Source organism: Aquarana catesbeiana, linkage group LG04 (assembly GCF_042186555.1).
Source record: "Aquarana catesbeiana isolate 2022-GZ linkage group LG04, ASM4218655v1, whole genome shotgun sequence".
Lineage (NCBI taxonomy): Eukaryota > Metazoa > Chordata > Amphibia > Anura > Ranidae > Aquarana > Aquarana catesbeiana.
Window position 1 is genome coordinate 669,537,018 of NC_133327.1, and position 20,224 is coordinate 669,557,241.

The window sequence follows — 20,224 nt, forward strand, 5'->3', positions numbered from 1 at the left end:
CTATTAGTCCATAACGAGGGACCAGAAAAATGATGATAGATCTCTAGAGGTGGAAATTCTTTTTTATCCTCTTACTGGTTCAGATATATGAATATTTTTAAATGTGTTCCCATAAAGTTTCTAGCAGAGAAATGAAGAGTGCTGCTGATGGGCAATGGTTGTCTACCACTGATCTTGTACGTAGAAAAGCCACTCACTGAACGCACAACATATACAAACAACTGGTAACAGAAACATTAGTTGAAAATGCAGTATGGGTAAATTGCAGACTTTACCACATAGAAGGATGAGATAACCTAACATTCAAAATGTGGAAAACGGTTTTTGGCATTACATTTCACAATTTATAATCCAGTACAGAAAAAAAAAGCAACAACAGCTATAGAAGTATAATACAATTGTATATTGCACTCTTCACAAAACTATCATTCTGCCTGAGCGAGCAACACATTTCACAGACATATTTTAAAATGTGACAAATTCACAAGTTATTTCAGTGGGTTCTAATACAGTGTTCCAATATAGCCAAAATCTGAGCAGAAGTAAATCAACAGGAAAGATCAGTCAGTGTAAGGCAAAGCATGCTTGCAATCTTTAAAGTCGTCTCATTTCTTTTTTTCTTAATTTGTGTTCTGTCCCCCCCCAGGGGTACAAAGTACTTGTTGTATTTTGTCCCATCTTCCTACATGATGTGGAAGGCTAGCTACCTGGTGAGACAGGATGCTCCCCTTACCCCTTACCCCAAGACCTGATGGCAATGCAGCTAGCAAGGAGACAAGCTGCATTGATAGCCGGTGCTAGCTGCATCGTTGGACAACTGTGGAGAGCCTCCTGTCCGACACATAGCTAACTATCCACATTATGTAAGAAGATGGGAAAAAGGATTACATGTACTTTGTTCCCTGGGGGACAGAACACTTAAAAAAACAAAAAAAAAACATGACTTCTTTAAAGCAACTTTATTGGCAAATAAAAAGGTCTAATACTTATTTGTCTCACTGCCAATGTCTCCGAAGAGCTATGCCATGTGAAGAAACTTCAGCATGTACATGGGGGTGTACTAGATGCCTGGTTCCACTTGCCAGACACTATGTTGCTGCTGTGTCTTGTAGAAGCTGGCTGGTGTAACCACAGTGCACAGGGGATAAGGGGCTTGACACAACCAGAAGTGGGTCAAATTCTTCAGCTGGCATAGCTCTTCAAGTGAGCAAAGATCGGAGGCACAGGCAACAGGAGAGGTATTAGTTAGTCCTTTTCTTTTATATGTGGCAATTGAGTCACTTTAAAGTAAAACTCCAACCAAAATGTTTTCCTTTCTGGATAGATTGGTAAAGGGTTGGAACCCATGTTCAGGGTTTAACTACATGTAGGTGGGGTGCAGCGGTAATAACACTCTCAGTCCAAGTGCAATGTAAAAAACTTGTATTGAAGTAATGCAAAGACAGTTCACAATAAGCCCAGTGGGTAGACAGCACAACTGGAAACATTCATGGTTCCCAACAGCGTGTAGAGAGGAGTTTTCAGCCAAGCTGACAGGAGGGCCAAAATGTCGACTGGCCAACAAAGTACCCATCCTTACTCTACCTACTCGCAAAATGCACACCAAGCATGGGAACCAGGGCCTAAAATAGGCTCTGCCTGATCCAAGATGGCTGCTAGAGTCACATGGGGTGGCAGCACCCAGACAGCTTCCCCAGTGACCTAGGAAACCATAGGAGAACCATGTTCCTCTTGACTTCCTCTCCAACTGTAATGCCACTGTGGACAGGCACCACCTACAGTGGAGAAAGTAGACTGCATCTGCCTAGTGCCTACATGCTGTTTTTTTGTTCTCTGTCAAGGAGGATTCCCCCTTACTTTCTGTACAAGGTCGCAACGACAGGAAGTTATAGGAAATCTCCAAAAGGGACAGAGAATGCAATACAAAAAAACTATAATATAGTGGGCAGGGTTTAAAGCCAGGTTGTCAGGTTGTAATAGTTGTTGTTTATATCCTTGTTAGACAGATTCCCCTCAATTACTGTCCCAATGACACTGGTCACAGGAATTGAGACAAAAAAAAATCTCCCATTAGGACCCAGACAGCAGTAAGAACTATATTGAGATTGGAACCGTTACCCACTCTATCCAAAACTTAAGAAACTTTGGCTGGATTTGCATATTACTTTAAACAAATACAGGAACATAAGTTTGGTGTGGATGGTGCTAATATAAATGCATTATAATGGCTACCCATACTCTACCCTGTCTTTGGACATGTAAAGGAAGTTAAAAGGGTCCAAAACAAAAAAAAGAAGGCACCCCCCATAAGTAAAGCATTTTGCAAAGCTTTCCGATTTCCTGTCCTATCTGACATTATATCTCAAGGTTGCTTGTATAAGGGATCTCACCACGTTGAAGCAAGCCCCCCCGCCTACGCACACAGGAAGCAGCCACGTCACATGGAAAGCCAAGCCATTGTTTTAATTTAAAAAAAAAGAAGAGGCATTGGGCACAAAAGTTCACCATTTCACAGTAACAATGGCAAATTTATATAATTCTCATGGTCACTGGATGAGAAAGTGGCCGTTTCCAAAAGCATGCAAGCAGGCGGCACGCCTAACACCCAAGGGCCTCATTAACAATGCATTATAAATCATGGGAACATTCAGAATGGAATTCTAAGGCAAACAGATCTGTAGTAACATTATACAGAATGATATAAAAATATGGCTCAGCTAAATAAAATCTCTATAAAACATGTACCTATTTAAGAAAATTGTGCAAAGAGCACTTGCAGTAACTAAACATAAAAATTTGGTTTCTATGAACTACAGTAGAATACTGATCATTGTACAATAAAACGCAAGAAAATAAGTCGTTAAATATACTCACTGCTGCTTTTCTTGGCCCCAAGTGGATGGCCATCCTCAAGTGAATTGGAACCTATGGATGAGCTGTCTTGGCTGTCCTGGGGAGGTAACTGCAGAAACCCTTCGCTGGACTCCGATCGGGAAGGTGGAAGTGTGAGAGATCTCAGGCGGTCACGGTTGACATCTTTCTTGGACTTGATCAGTTTTCTCATCTTTAAAGTTATCCAGTTTCCTCTCCTTGAAGGTAAAGAATTGGACTCTTTACATACGTAACATAGTAATGATCTTTACAAAAAGTGTTTGTCCTAATATAGCCATTGAGCACATTTTTTACAGCAGACATAAATTGGTTGTAAACCCTCAAGGGTTTTCACCTTAATGCATTCCATGCATTAAGGTGAAAACATCCTGTGATGCAGCACCACCCCAGAGCCCCCCTTTTACTTACCTGAACCCAGGCTTTCCCTCAACGGGGACGAGCACACCACATCCAGCCGGTGTCCCGGGTCCTACATTGGCTAGATTAATAGCAGCTCAGCCATTGGCCCCCGCTTCTGTCAATCAAATCCAATGACGAGGAAGCTGGGGGCGAGGCTGAGTCCTGCTGTCTGTGTCAATAGGTACAGCAGCAGGACACAAGAGCGCGCCCGCAAGAGTGCCCCGAGGGAGAGAGGCTCGGCTTGCCAACGGGGCACTCGAGAAGGAGGGAGAGCCAGGAGCGCCGCTTAGGGACCCCAGAAGTCGAGGATTGGGGCCACTCTGTGCAAAACCAATTGCACAGAGGAGGCAAGTATGACTTGTCTGTTTTTTTGTTTTTTTTTTTTAAATGAATCTTTATATATCCTTCAAGCCTCGTACACACCACAAAACTGACAAGCGAAGGTCTGAGCCACTGTACTAACAATCCAATGTTAATAGGGTGATCTCCCCTGCTGTTCTATTGTGTTCTGACAGGGGGACGCCCCCCCCCCCCCCCCATTGGCTGACAGTGCTGATCGGGAGCCGGTCAGCAGACCTTTTCCGGTCATGAGCCTTCAACAGAAGGTCGGACCGGTTACCATACACATGGATCGAATGTCGGACTTTTTTTTTTATTGAACCGGCCAATGTCTACTAGGCTTTACAGTATTCTCTAAATCTGCTTCTCTCAACCTTTTTAAATTGGAGGAACACTTGAAGTAACTTTCAAGGAACCCTTGCCAATAATTACTATATCTATAGCTCACAGTACAGTAATGTGCTGGCCAGTGGAAAGAATGTTCCTTATATTTGTGGTCATTGGGAATCCCCCCTCTTACAGATAGCTAAAACAATCATTAGTAGAAGGGACATATCTGAAAGGCAGAAATTGCTCCTTGCTCCTAGCAACCTCTGGAGGAACCCTGGTTGGGAGAGGCTGCTCCAAATATAACCCCCACCTGCATTTACCAACTGTCCCACCTTAGTATACTTACATGTTTAAAGGAAAAGTGCAATTCCTTCCCTCCCAAGTATATGACCAAATGTGAAGCAAATGACTTCAGCCAAGGGGGACATGGCTTTCCTGTTTTTCAGGCAAAACAGCTGACTGGCCAGCTTTGCATAAATATAAGTTCCATAAGCCTCTGACTTCGATCACCTAATTGTTGTCTGTGCATCTGATCATGTGTCTTCCGCTAGAAGCATCCTGGATCCCACAGCAGTGTTTTGCTTTTTTTTTCTGAACAGGTAGCAATTTTAAATGGTATTTTACTATATCTGAGGATACTAGTAACCAGTGTATTCATACTGTATATATAGATTTACAACCAGTGTTCTGCAGTTTACCTTCTTGGAGGTGATGGTTCATAGAACTTGTATTTCAGATGATCTTTTACTATATAGGAGTATACAGGGCTTTTTTTCTTGGAGAATAGTTGCAGGAACTCCCCCCATCCGAGTCACCCCTTGTCTCTTCCCCTACCCACCTCTGACCATCGTCCCTTGATTCCACCCCCTACCCACCTCTGACCATCGTCCCTTGATTCCACCCCCTACCCACCTCTGACCACCGTCCCTTGATTCCACCCCCTACCCGCCTCTGACCACCGTCCCTTGATTCCACCCCCTACCCGCCTCTGACCACCGTCCCTTGATTCCACCCCCTACCCGCCTCTGACCACCGTCCCTTGATTCCACCCCCTACCCGCCTCTGACCACCGTCCCTTGATTCCACCCCCTACCCACCTACCAGTACTGCCTCTTTTAGAGAATACAGAAGTATCATTTTGTGGTGCTAAATCATTTGTATGGAACAATGGTATGATAAAATGAAAAGCAGTAAAATAAATCCCCTGCAGCCAGCAACAATAGAATCCCAGCAATAGATTCCCACACAACAATAGACTCCCCCAGCAACAATGGACTCCACTCCAACAACAATAGATTCCCTGCAGCAACAATGGACTCCACTCCAACAACAATAGATTCCCTGCAGCAACAATGAACCACCCACAACAAAATATCCACCCAAGCAACATTAGACCCCCCCCCCCAGCAGCAACAACAGATCTCCCAGCAGCCAGCATCAATAAATCCTCCAGCAGCCAGTAAAAATAGACCTCTCCCTCAACAGTAGATCCCTTCCAGCAACAATAAATTCCCCATCAGCAACAATAGACCCTCACACAAAATCAGATCCCCACCAGTGACCAATAGATCCCCCAGCAGCCAACATCAATAGACCCTCCAGCACACCCCACACCCCATGCTATTACATGCATTCAGTGCTGGAGGTGCCAGAACTGCGTTCCCCCGCGTTACCGCTGAAAAAAAGCCCTGGGAGTATACTATAAACCAGTGTATTCATATAGAGGTTTACAACCAGTGTTCTGCAGTTTACCTTCTTGGAGGTGATGGTTCATAGAACTTGTACTGATCCATGATCTTTTCTTCCAGTTTTTCTTTTTGTCTCCGGAGCTCATTTAACCTGTCCCTGTAAAACAGAAGCTTGGGTAGCTTAGTATATACCGTCACAAAAATAAGAATTTTTGCCCTCTAAAAGCTACATGTTGATGGAGGTTTTGGTAATCAGCGGGCAAAGCCTGACAAACATCAGAAAAACATGTAAACCATTTAGTATACATTCAGCATTGAGTGCTCGGGGCATTTGATACTACTTGAAATTCAGCAGATCATGATTACATGGTGTATAAAGGAAGGCTTTTCTCCTGCTCATACTCATTCAGTGGTCTCCAAACTGGGGGCCAAATGCAGCCCTTTGCTTGCCTTTATCTGGCCCTTGGGGCATTCACCCTTCGACTGATACAAGATGCTATTCCTCCCACTGACAGCAATAATGGGGCACTATTCCTCCCACTGACACAAATAATGGGGCACTATTCCTCCCACTGACACTAACAATGGGCACCATTCCTCCCAATGACACCAACGATGGGACACTATTCCTCCCACTGATGCCAATGATTGAACACTATCTCTCCCACTGACATCAACGATGGGATACTAATTCTCCCACTGACACCAATGATGGGGCACTATTCCTCCCACTGACACCAACAATGGGACATTATTCCTCCCACTGACACCAACAATGGGGCACTATTCCTCCCACCAATAGCAATGATGGGCCACTATTCCATCCAACGATACCAATGATGGGGCACTATTCCTCCCAACGATACCAATGATGGGGCACTATTCCTCCCAACGATACCAATGATGGGGCACCATTCCTCCCACTGACGGGGCACTATTCCTCCCACTGACACCAATGATGGGACACTATTCCTCCCACTGACACCAATGATGGGACACTATTCCTCCCACTGACACCAATGATGGGGCACTATTCCTCTCCCTAATACGTGTTTTTACTCCTACTGCCAGGACAATTTCTAGTCCCAATGGCCACAGTCCAGCCCCCCTAAAGTCTGAAAGTTTGGAGATCCCTGGTCTATAGGTATATCCTCCCTTATATTTTTAGGTTTCTATGCTGTCACTAAGAAACACCTGTGCACATGTCAAAGGAAATAACGGATCTCAACAGAGAGCACACTTGCTTACATGTACTGTCTTTGTTCGATCTGGAAAAGATCTTTGCTTTCCATATTCTGGTCCAGCAATGTTTTGTTCAGCAACATTAATGTCTGTATCTGATCCGTCAAATGTCTATTCTCTTCTTCCAAGTTCCCTTTAACTTGCCCTAAAAGCTTGGGGGGGAAATGAAAGAATATCATTACAATATACAAAAACAATGCACAAATTCACTATACGGACACTATAAGTAAAATACGTTTTTGAACATCCTTTGGAAGGTAGAATATATCCCTTGATGTATCCTCATAGGACAACATAGCTCGCTATCTTTTTATATATTTTGCTTTAACCGAGCTATATTGTCCTATGAGTGCAAGGATACATCAAGGGATATATTCTACCTTCCATATGAAGTCTCCCATGATTTAGCCATCGGGTGAGTCTTTATTTCTCCCAAACAAGTGAAGGTGAAGCACGGCTAATTAAGAGTACCTGTCAATACACAGACTTTTTCTTTGGTGCTTGGTTTTCTTTTGAAGACTTTTCTGTTATAATTTTGTATTTGTGTGGCTATTGATTATGTATTAAGTTATCAAGTTATATTTATACTTGAGTTAGTGCCAACGTTTTACATTTTTAAATAATTTGTTAGGTGATTTATTCACTTGTAAAAGGGGCAGCTCTAATTACTATTCATTATTTTAGATGTTTGGCGCCACTTCTTTTTTTTTTTTATTAAAAAAAAAATTACATCGTATTGCTGATTTCCTTCAAAGACTATGTGTATTAGTGTTAGTATATAGCCGTCTTCTGAAGATCAAATTTCGAAAAGAATAGAATAAAATAGAATAGAAAATGAAAAAAAAAAAAAAATAGAAAAGAATGGAATAGAAAAGAATAGAATAATAAAAAAAAAAAAGAATATAGCAATCTTCTGAAATTTGAAATTCAAATAGAATACAATAAAATAAAAAAAGAATATAGCAATCTTCTGAAATTTGAAATTCAAATAGAATACAATAAAATAAAAAAAAGAATATAGCAATCTTCTGAAATTTGAAATTCAAATAGAATACAATAATATAAAAAAAGAATATAGCAATCTTCTGAAATTTGAAATTCAAATAGAATACAATAATATAAAAAAAGAATATAGCAATCTTCTGAAATTTGAAATTCAAATAGAATACAATAAAATAAAAAAAGAATATAGCAATCTTCTGAAATTCGAAATTCAAATAGAATACAATAAAATAAAAAGAATATAGCCGTCCTCCGGAATTCGAATTTTGAAAAGAATACAATAAAACAGAATAGAATAGAAAATAATATAGTAAAACAGAATAGAAAATAAAGAATAGAATAGGATAGGATAGAATAGAAAAAACCCAGAATAGTTTAGAATAGAATATAGCTGCCTTCCAAAATTTGAATTTCAAACAGAACCACCTATTCTTCACAATGCATTTGGGTTGATTTGATATTTTCCATTCAAATACTTTGAAAACATTGAAAAAATTTGAATCCAGTCAAAAACTAAACTAATTGTTATGAATGCAACAAAATGAAACTAGTAACTTAATGAATCGATCCGAAAAGAAACCAAAACTATTTTTTTTAATTCTGCACGTCTAATACTAGGGCCAGCTTTGACAAGAGCCAGTTAACCTACCAGCATGTCTTTGGAGTGTGGGGGGAAACCGGAGTACCCGGAGGAAACCCACACAGGCACAGGGAGAACATGCAAACTCCAGGCAGGTAGTGTCATGGTTGCTAAAAAGCGAGACATCAGCCAACCAAAAAACTAATTCCTATCGTTGGTTAGTGATTCTGTATACTCATCAATCAGGACTTTCTATGGGAGCTGTTGAGAACTACGCAGGTAAAATGTCAACCAAGTTGTCCGTCCTTTTATTGAAATCAAAAGAAACTGAAAGCTCACCTCACACTGGTTATTTAGTTTTGTGGATTCGATATCCAACTTCTGATATTCCTCCTTTAGTCGGGAGAACTCTGCTTCTAATCGGGTCTGCTCCAATTTCCCATTGTTCAGCGAACTTTTCAGGTTTTTATGGTCACTTTGCATGCTTTCATTCTCCCGTAACAGTTGTCTATATGTGTGGTTAAGTCTGAACAGGGAAGAAAGAAAAGAAATGCAGGCATGGTGAATTCAGAAAAAAAAATTGACCAGTTCTATTATATACAATAATATATTTGTATTATATGCAATTCAGCTCCAACAACCAATAGCAGTTTGTTTGTCACCAGCTAGAAACTTACATAGAAGAAGGAAGGAAATCCTGGACTGCCACACTCCATGAAAAAGGCATTTTTATTGGCAAAAATTAGTAAAATCCAACAAAACAGTCACATCGAAAAGTGGATAAAACAGGGATCAGAGGCCAACGCGTTTCACATCAAATGATGCTTACTCATAGCTGTAGGGCGGGAGCACTTCTTTAGGTGTGGGAGCTTTGTGAGCGGCATTCCTACTAGAAACTTACATACATGGACAATTATAATAATCACACTTATTGTCTTCAAGGATAATTCCAGCCTTAGTGGATACTCGAGAGTAGAGTAAGGGGTCCTGGCAAACAGGGATTCCAGACAATGACGTAACTAGTGTGAGGGATTTGCTCAAATGTAGTGCTTTTCATGAACTCTTGAGTTAGAACATGTCATATCTCAACCCCCTGATGCTCTAGGAAGCCAATGACACTTTGACCACTTGACCTTCGGAAGATTTACCCCCTTTCATGACCAGGCCATTTTTTGCAATACGGCACTACGTTACTTTTACTTTTGACAATTGCGCGGTCATGAGACACTGTACCCAAATAAAATGCATGTCCTTTTTTTTTCTCACAAATGGAGCTTCCTTTTGGTGGTATTTGATCACCACTGATTTTCTGTTTATAGCGCATAAAATAAAAAAACACCAACAATTTTGATTAAAAAAATGAAAAATAAATAAAAAATAAAAACTCCAAAGAAATGCTGGTAGGTTAACTGGCTTCTGTCTAAATTGGCCCTAGTATATGAATGTGAGTTAGGGACCTTAGATTGTAAACTCCTTGAGGGTAGGGACCAAATGTACAATGTATATGTAAAAGCGCTGCGTAAATTGATGGCGCTATATAACTACCTGAAATAATAATATTTTTTACTTTCTGCTATAAAACATATCCAATAAAAAATTGAAAAAAATCAAAAATGCGTTCATCAATTTAGGCCAAAATGTATTCTGCTACATATTTTTGGTGAAAAAAAAAATCCCAATAAGCATATATGTATTGGTTTACGCAAACGTTATCGCGTCTACAAAATCAGGGATATTTTTTTTTCTTTACTAGTAATGGTGGCGATCAACGACTTATAGCGGGACGCCGATATTGCAGCGGACATTAGGACACTAAGTGACACTTTTTGGGAACCAGTGACACCAATACAGTGATCGGGGCTAAAAATATGCACTGTCACTGTACTGACACTGGCTGGGAAGGGGTTAAACATCAGGGGCGTTCAAAGGGTTAACTGTGTGCCTGACCAGTGTTTTTCTAAACCGTGGGGGAGGTGCTTTTACTAGGGGAAGACATGGATTCTAGTCCCTTTGCAGGAACACAGGATCCGTGCCTTCCCTCCTGTCAGAACGGCAATGTGCTTTGTTTACTTTGGCAGATTGCAGTTCTGTCTCTGTGGCTGATGATCGGCGGGTGCCGATGAACATCGAGTCCATGGTACCCACTGATCGGCTCCCGCTGTGTGCAATCACAGAGGGAGTGAGCCCCCGGCGGCCTACCCCAAAGTGTCGGACCACCTATATATATATATATATATATATATATATATATATATATACATACATACACATATACATACACACACACATGGATTCTGCGCACAGCTGCCAAGCACCCTGTAGCGGTAAAACTGCTATAGGGCGGTCGGCTAACCAGTTGCCTGTTAAAAAGAGTACTGCCTTGGGTTTATTTCAAGTGGATTTCAGTTTTAAAATTTAAAAAATAAAATAAACAGGGCTGATAGCTGCACAGCTCTTAGCCAAATGCTACAAAATTATACAGCAAAGCTATAGGGTGGTACATGGCACAGTGCGAGGGATCTTTGCCCAGTTTGGGGATAACTATGATGTAGCATGGTCAAAGGAAATTAATTGCCCGAGAGAATGTTGTAAAAAGAGTGACTAGATGGAGGTACAAAGTGGACGTATGGAAGGCCATTAGGGCCTAGTGCATCTGATTTTGAGATTTTAGGTAGCCCTCAATAGGACAAGAAGGGATTTATGCATTTGGGCGGGTTTCAGTATTGGGAGCCTGTGCATCATGTACTGGTTTATATAGAGAGTCACGTACAGAGTGTGGTACTGAGAGAGAATAACACCTAGTGTTGGGGCAGGTAACCTGGGCTCACCTAAAGCACTAGCTGGTTTTCATTAGGGATGAGCTTGAGTCCAGTCCAAGCTCCGGTTCAGTTAAACCTTAAGGGCTGCTGTCCATACTGGTTAATGAGAAGTGTACCAGTGCCAGGGATTCCCTGCCTCGCAGCTTCATGTACAAAATGAGGCACATATTGCTTGTAACTTGATTGGCCTAATTATGACACCTTCAGCCCAAACCCAAGCCCATCCCTATTCTTCATTAGAGCTCCTACCGGTGGAAATAGGCCAGGAGCCCTAGCGGACCTGGAGCTCTTTTGGTTGGTATTAGGCCACAGACCTCAGGGTGGCCTCACCAAGGGGGCAGGAGGACCACAGTAACTAGAAGATTAGTAAGAGAATTAGGTCAAGGCAGAGGTTGTGACAGGTGGCAATAAGAGAGTGGTCAGGTCAAGGCAGAGGTCGTCAATGGGCACGGAGAACAGCAGATTGGTCAATATAATCAGGATTAGCAATGGACAAGGCAACAGGTAAGTATTAAGGTGGTTCTAAAGCCTTAAGGTTTTTCACCTCAATGCATTCTATGCATTAAGATGAAAAACTTTCTGTGCTGCAGCTCCCCCCAGCCACCCCCCCCCCCTTTTTCCTACCTGAGCCCATCTGATCCAGCGATGTGCTGCTGTCTCTCTCCTTATTGGACAGATTGATAGCAGTGGGAGCCAGTGGCTCCCGCTGCCGTCAATCAAAAGCTGTGACATGGGATGCCAATGGATGCAGCGGGAGCCCCCATGAAAAGCCACTTTCCGCGGTGGCACCCGATAAAGAGGAGGAGCAAAGAGAGCCGGCGGAGGACCCCAGGAGGATCTGGGCTGCTCTGTGCGAAACCATTGCACAAAGCAGGCAAGTATAACAAGTTTTTTTTTTAAAGAATCAAAGGTTTACAATCACTTTAAAGCTCTTTTCTAGCATCTCTGTGGTAGCTGGCAAGAAGACACAGCACCAGTTAATTCCAGGGCAGATGACTAAATACCCTTTGGGCCAGAGGACATGGCCAGAATGGTTTTATGGAGTTCTAGAAGTCCTGGCAGGGATTCCGCAAGCGCCATTGGAAGTCCTGGCAGGGATTCCGCAAGCACCATTGGAAGTCCTGGCAGGGATTCCGCAAGCGCCATTGGAAGTCCTGGCAGGGATTCCGCAAGCGCCATTGGAAGTCCTGGCAGGGATTCCGCAAGCGCCATTGGAAGTCCTGGCAGGGATTCCGCAAGCGCCATTGGAAGTCCTGGCAGGGATTCCGCAAGCGCCATTGGAAGTCCTGGCAGGGATTCTGCAAGCGCCATTGGAAGTCCTGGCAGGGATTCTGCAAGCGCCATTGGAAGTCCTGGCAGGGATTCTGCAAGCACCATATGAAGTCCTTGCAGGTATTCTGCGAGCATCTTTAAAAATACTGGCAGAGCTTCTGGAAGTCAGCAAGTTAAAAAAGTATTTGCATTATTTCCGTTGTCGAGGACAGTGGTCCTTTTTGACATGGTCTTTACAAAAATCTGTTTGAATAAATAACAGAATACAAATGTGCAGAAGATTTTCTATGAAAGATATTTAATTTAAATTTTAATCATGTATAAATATTTACAGCTTTCTCAGTCACAGCTGTTTCTTAGATGCAGTATAATAATAGTATTTGACAGCTATCCGACCACAGGTCACTCCTTTAAATTGAAGTCAAGGATTCTTAATGATTTTTTTAGGTGTTATTACACATCGGATGAACTCAATATGAACGTGTGATGTTCCACTGAAGGAGACTGTAGAAAATGATGTCACATGCTCACTCCTGTGGACAGCGTTGCCCTGGCAACAAGTGGAATCCTGTCCCTTGCGAGGGGTCAGCTGGAAGCCGAATTTCAATTATGTAGGGGGTAGATGTTGGCGTTCAGATGTGAAATCTTTCAATATATCCCATGTGATGGTTACTGCATTACAAATCTGCACTTATAGCTCTCTTAAGGTATGTGAGGGAAGGGGTGGGGGCGAGCGGGGGAGGGGGTGGGGGCGAGCGGAGGAGGGGGTGGGGGTAACGGGTTCTGACATTTTCCCTGACAATTTGTAACCATTAAAGCCAAACTAAAGGCAAAAAAACAAAAACAGCAGATAGAGACATTTTGCAAAAAAAAAAAAGAAAAGCCTTTTTTGCAATGTCTCTTCTGCAATCAAATAAACATACTTGCCTGTTCGCAATCCTCCATCCTCTGGAGATGGTAAATAAAGCCGCACATGGGCAGCTCTGTTTTAATTTCTGGCACAGTGCCAGTGTGCTGTGATGAATGATTCCCACGCATACATGGGAGCGACGTCATCCTGCACCACCCAATTAAGACAGCCAAAGACTAGCACCCAGACGAAGCCGGGGAGAGAATGCCAGCAAGGGACCTTGTGGGCATTTTACTTTAAAGTAGTTGTAAAGGCACAAAGTTTTATACCTTCATGCATTGTATGAATAAAGGTAAAAAACCTTCTGTGTGCAGCAGCCCCCCCAATACTAAGAGCCCCCTCTCGATCCAGCGATGTACACGAGAGCCTTGGCTCTCCTAGGACTCGCACTCCTGATTGGCTTTTGGTAGCCATTGGCTCCCGCTGCTGTCAATCACAGCCAGTGAGCCAATCAGGAGACGGAGGGGGCAGGGCTAAGCCGCAGCTCCGTGTGGGAATGGGCACACAGAGCCACAGCTCGGAAGCGTGTCTGCTTGGGTGCCCCCATACTAACCTGCTTGCTGTGGGGGCACCCAGCAGGAGGGAGGAGCCAGGAGTGCTAGCATGGGACTCGAGAAGAGGAGGATCTGGGCTGCTCTGTGCAAAACCATTGCACAAAGCTGCTAAGTATAACATGTTTGTTATTTTTATTTTTTTTAACAAACAAGTCTTTAATATTACTTTAAAGCGGTAGTAAATCGCGGCTTGTTAAAAAAAAAAAAAAAAAAAAAAACCACACACACACCTGTAAGGCAATTGCATAATGTGCTAGTATGCATTGCATACTAGCACATTATGAAATACTCACCTTGGAACAAAGCCTTCCAGCAGCCCACTGTCAACGCTCAGAGGGCTGACATCTTCCTCCAGTCATTCTTCCAAGTTTGCACGCTCCGGCTGTGTGATTGGCTGGAGCCGTGACGACATCACGCCTGCGCGGGAGCCCTCAGTCCTGGCACAAAGATCTGAAGGTCCAGCAAAGTATGCCGGACCTTTGGCATGCATGTACCGGTGACGTCACCGGCTGCATCCAGGGTGAATATCTCCTAAACGGTGCACGTTCAGGAGATATTTATTTTACCTACAGGTAAGCCTGATTATGGGAATACCAGACCACCTCACCTGTCTTCTGAAAAACATGTATGCAAGTCAAGAAGGAACCGTTAGAACAGGACATGAAACAACTGACTGGTTCAAAATTGAGAAAGGAGTACGGCAAGGTTGTATATTGTCACCCTACTTATTTAACTTGTATGCAGAGTGCATCATGCAAAATTCCAGGATTGACGAATCACAAACTGGAACTAAGATTGCCGGGAGAAATATAAACAACCTGAGCTATGCAGACGATACCACACTAATGGCAGAAAGTGAAGAACTAGAGAGTCTCTTAATGAAGGTGAAAGAGGAGAGCAAAAAAATACTGGCCAGAAATTGAACATTAAGAAAACTAAGATCATGGCAACCGGTCCCATCACTCCTTGGCAAATAGAAGGAGAAGAGAAACGTGACAGATTTTATCTTCCTAGGCTCCAAGATCACGGCAGACGGTGACTCCAGCCATGAAATTAAAAGTCGCTTGCTTTTTTGGAGGAAAGCAATGGCAAACCGAGAGTTCTCCCCGTCCAGGGAGTGACATATCCAACGGCTGCTGGTGATGTTTGAGACACTTTTTTGATGGCATTTATTTAAGTGTCTATTTGGAGGAAGATTTCTGCCTTTTGCCTGAACATGTAGCCGGACTGGTTTCTGTGGGGGACTATTTAAATTCCTGCACACATCTTTCAAAGCTTAAGGAAGACATTCGAAACGGCGTTAGATTGCCCGTTCCATGTACTGCTGTTATAGAACCTTTGATCATACAGCCATTCATGGTTTTGGGTATCACCACTTCTATGTTTTGTGCTTTATCTTGAACAATTTTGACATAATGTTTGTTTTTAAACATGTGCCTCATGTGAGGAGTTTTTAAAGTGATATTAATAAAATCAATTTTTAGAATATATTTTTGTTATCTTTGGTTGCCTTTTAAAAGTCCCATTCAAAAAGATACCTTGATATTATATAGCAATGGCAAACTTCGACAACATTATAAAAAGCAGAGACATCACCCTACCGACAAAGTGTCGTATAGTCAAAGCTATGGTATTCACAGTAGTAACCTATGGCTGTGAAAGTTGGACCATAAGAAAGGCTGAATGCCAAAGAATTGATGCTTTTGAACTATGGTGTGGAAGAAGACTCTTGAAAGCACCTTGGATAGCAAGAAGATCAAAACCAGTCAATCTTGAAGGAAATCAACCCAGAATATTCACTGGAAGGACAGATCCTGAAGCTGAAACTCAAATAATTTGGCCACCTAATGCGAAGGGAGGACTCATTGGAAAAGACTCTGATGCTGGGAAACATGGAAGGAAAAAGGAGAACAGGATGACAGAAAACAAGATGGATAGATGGCATCATCGAAACAATGAACATGAAGTTAAGCAAGCTCCAGGAGGCAGTGGAGGACAGAAAAGCCTGGCGTTCTATGGTCCATGAGGTCACGAAGAGTCGAACATGACTAAACAACTGAACAACAACAAAGCCTTATTATAGGCTTACCTGTAGGTAAAAAATCACAAAGTGGACTTTACTACCGCTTTAAGAACAAATTGATGGAAACACCCAAAGAAGGCAGCAAGCAAGGACTTACTCAACCAACATTATAAATAATAAAGGGGTTAAGAGACAAATAAGAACATACCCAAACCTGTAACTCTGCTCAAGACTTGCTCCTCTTATCATACATGGACAATCCAGGTGCTAGCTACTGTGGCCTTTCTCCACTTTATTGATTGTGAGCAAAATGACTTCATACAACATGTCTCCACCCGTAAACCAACCTTCCATGATGGGTTCCCCCACTCCTGGCTTGCTCACAAGGATAGGGGATGTCATATCTTATTTACTGATCAGATATAATCAAGAAGAATTTAATTGTTCATTTTTTTATCACAATAATTGACTATCCCCCCCCCCCCAAAGAGTACTGTTCTTTCAAAGAGGACTAGCATGAGGCTTACGCTCATTATTCCTCACATAGAGAACGTGCAGTATATCTCCAGCTGTGCAATCTCAAGTGTGCATATGAAATGATAGAGGCATTGACCGCAGTCCTGCTGATCAGAGCCATTTCTACAGAGCTGACTTGACAAGATTTTACTTCTACTAATTGCATGGAGCAGGAAAGCTTGTATGGAAATAATAAGCTTAACACATTTCTGGTCAGCAATATACCCAACCTCAATCACTCTGTGTTACATAGGTTTACGTATACGCATTTAAACTACTAGCTCATGTAACTAGTCAAAGCTTTCTGATCATGAGCAGATTATCTAAAATGAAAGAACAATTGGTAGTCAGCCATGCAGAAAAATCATCCAGACCAGGTAGATAGAACATTAGTCTAAAGATACCCACAAGCCTGGGTTGCCAGAAACCCAATCTGGATGGCTTTTCTTGAGATGAGGATGGTCAATAAGACTTGTCTTCAACCTAATTGTGTCCTCCAGGGGGAGGGGTGTTGCGCACGAGGAGCCATAGCCAAATGTCACCTACTTGTACAGATTTACACATTCTCAGCAATAGACCGGTGAGCCAATGCGTTTCATGGTTCAGAGAACATTCCCCCCCCCTTCATCAGAAATGAAAGGTAATATATACTAGTACTGATGCAGTTGGTGGGCTGCTTGAACCAGCTAAAGATCACTGGAACCTCCTCTCCCTGGAATCTTTCAGCTGAAAAGTGCACACCTCCTCTCTCCAATTAGCCTCAACAGAAACGTACCATAGTCCTCTCTGTTTTAGATGATTCAGAAGTATATATAGGGAAGACAAGCAGGAGTGTAACATAGTGTAAAACCAAACTTCAATTGTTTTTTAAAATCATTTGGATATACTTACATTGTTATGCATCATGCCCGACACAAGGGGAAAAACAGCAAGGGTAAAGGAGAGAGAGCACCGCCGGCTCCAGCCGCATTCAAAGACTGCGAGCCTCCAGGGGCTGATACGAGTTGACGTCACTTTAGAAGATCCGCCTTACATGTTTCGACGTACAGCCGTCATTACCAACGTTTCAATCAAACATTTAAGAAAAAGAGGTTCCAAGTTTAAGGCCTCATGCACATTGGATGTTTTTACAGCTGCTGTTTTTGGCTTGAGATGTTTTTTTCTGCAGTCAATAAACTCCCCGGCATATTATCCTATGAGTCCATGCACACACAGGCTGTTATCAGCAGTTTTTGGCAGGGGAGTTTTCTGGCTGGAAAAAAAACCCAGAACTAGTGGGTTTTGAGAGGAGTTTTTCAACTGTAAAAACGCTCGAATTCTGAAAACAGCTTAAAAATGGCAAACAAAAGTGGGTATTCTGTATTCATCAGCGTTTTTAGGCATAAGCTTTAATGGGAGTATAATTTTGCTAAAAAGAAAAAAAGCTAAAAAATGCCAAAAAACGCTACTACAAAAACGCTGAAAAACTCACTCTACAGCTACAGCTTTCTACAGCTAATGTTACTTGCTTTTTTATAACGTCCAGTGTGCATGAGACCTAAAGATTAAGGCCTCATGCACACAGGACATTTAAAAAATACCAGCGCTGTGAGCCACGTTTTTGAGTAGCGTTTATGGGCTTTTTTTTGGCTTTTTTTCAGTAAAAACACCCCCTATAATGTAAACATCTGAAAACGCTAAATGCAGCTAGCCTGTTACAGCTTTTAGGGGCGTTTTTAGTTTTTACAGCTCAACGGCCTCTGCTCCTGGACGCACAGGCTGTCATTTTTTCTACTGCCCCTAAACGCTTATGCCTCCAAATGCCTCTGACAGTTTATATGTGCATGGATACATAGGCCAACATGGAGAGGCGATTAAAAAAAAAAAGTCAGACGCCCCTAACAGCAGCTGTAAAAACGTCCTGTGTGCATGAGCACTAACGCATTTCAGCCTCCTACATAGGTCTTAGTCATTGGTAGGAGGCTGAAACATGTTAATCTTTACAGGAATTGATTCCTTTTTATGGTTCGATGGATAAAATAAAAATAACATTCGAGATGTCCTGGTGCCGGATTTTTTACCTTTCTATTGGATCGTTGAACGTTTAGTACTACGAATGGCCGGGCACAGATGTCTGGATCTCATCCTGCTCATCTTCATAGGATTTTGGGGTTGTAGGACTTTTCCTGTTTCATATCCTATTCAAGCACCCCTATATAGCCTCTATAACATTAGAACAATCATAAGATTCCAGTGCTATCCTTCCAAACTACTTTCCTAACATTAGTAGAAAGCAATTGTCATGTTTAGAACCATCGTTTCTAGAAGGAACTCATGGGTCATGGTTGAATACCAAATTTTTCCTTGTACAAGGATGTTATGTAATGGTTGCAGCTTGGATGGTTGGTGTTGGACTCATCGCCTCCAACCATACACACAGGAAGCACTCTTTCCTAAAGACAGAAGGGTAATGGTCCACTGGATTCAAACGTGCTCATTCCACCCCATGCTGAACTGCATAGTCTTCATATACCACAATTACCCCTGGCCATATTCCAGGCAGGGCTGTCTTAATGAGTGGGCACACCTGGGCACTGCCCATGAGCCCCAGCTGCATGGGGGGCCCCTGCACTTTCCCTAAACCAGCTGGTCCTTGAGCCAAATTGGGGACCCCATGATGGCACTGAGAGTGGTGGATACACAGGGGAGGCAGGCTGTCAGCGGTGCGCCGTGCTGTGCAGAACGATACCTATTATTTCACAGCCAGCAGGAAGGGACGGGGCTGGAGTGCCAGTGATGCTCTGACCCCGCCCCATGCAGCTTGAATGCTCGGGACTCGAAGGCTGCGGGGTAGGAGCTGGAGTGGGAGCTGCTGAGTCGGCAGCACTGAGAGCCCACCTGCGGAAGTAGCATTGTGGATGGCGTCATGGTGAGCCCAGCTGTCCAGCACTGTTTGCACCGAATAAATTCCCGGAGGGATGCTCCCTCTTCCGCCCCTCCTTCTGCCTGCTTGATTGGTATAAGTGAGTCCATCTCCAGTCCATCTCCACTGGAAAAGGGGGTACTACATTGATGGAATAATGGTGCTGGGGGATATCAAGGGTGTATGGGGGAAAACAATGCTGAGTCGGGGATCTGGGGTGTATAGGGGGTAGCAATGCTTGGGGTAGCTTGGGTGGCTATAGTGCTAGAGGTATCAGGGATGTAGAGAGGCCACAGTGTAGGGGGTATCAGGGATGTAGTGGGGTCACAATACAAGGGGTATCTTATGGTAACAGTGCTGGGGGGAATATCTAGGGTATAGAGGGGTCAGAGTGCTGGTGGGGATATCTAGGGTGTAGAGGGGGTCACAGTGCTGGGGGGGATATCTGGGATGTAGAGGGGGTCACAGTGCTGGGGGGATATCTGGGATGTAGAGGGGGTCAGAGTGCTGGGGGGATATCTGGGATGTAGAGGGGGTCAGAGTGCTGGGGGGATATCTGGGATGTAGAGGGGTCAGAGTGCTGGGGGGGTATCTGGGATGTAGAGGGGTCAGAGTGCTGGGGGGGGGGGTATCTGGGATGTAGAGGGGTCAGAGTGCTGGGAGGATATCTGGGATGTAGAGGGGTCAGAGTGCTGGGAGGATATCTGGGATGTAGAGGGGTCAGAGTGCTGGGAGGATATCTGGGATGTAGAGGGG

At 43.1% G+C, this 20,224-nt stretch overlaps 1 protein-coding gene across 8 annotated transcripts in view; it reads right to left on the reverse strand.

The window, feature by feature from the left end:
* The window catches only part of CCDC88A (coiled-coil domain containing 88A), a 265,646-nt gene that overhangs the window by 52,214 nt on the left and 193,208 nt on the right, over nt 1-20,224 (reverse strand). For all 8 annotated transcript variants that reach the window (XM_073628603.1, XM_073628602.1, XM_073628598.1 and 5 more), the window contains exons 22-25: nt 8,812-8,998; nt 6,897-7,042; nt 5,713-5,805; nt 2,875-3,089 (exon numbers count right to left, since the gene is read on the reverse strand). In XM_073628603.1, coding sequence (XP_073484704.1) covers nt 2,875-3,089; nt 5,713-5,805; nt 6,897-7,042; nt 8,812-8,998 — 641 coding nt within the window. The remainder of the gene's footprint in view (nt 1-2,874; nt 3,090-5,712; nt 5,806-6,896; nt 7,043-8,811; nt 8,999-20,224) is intronic.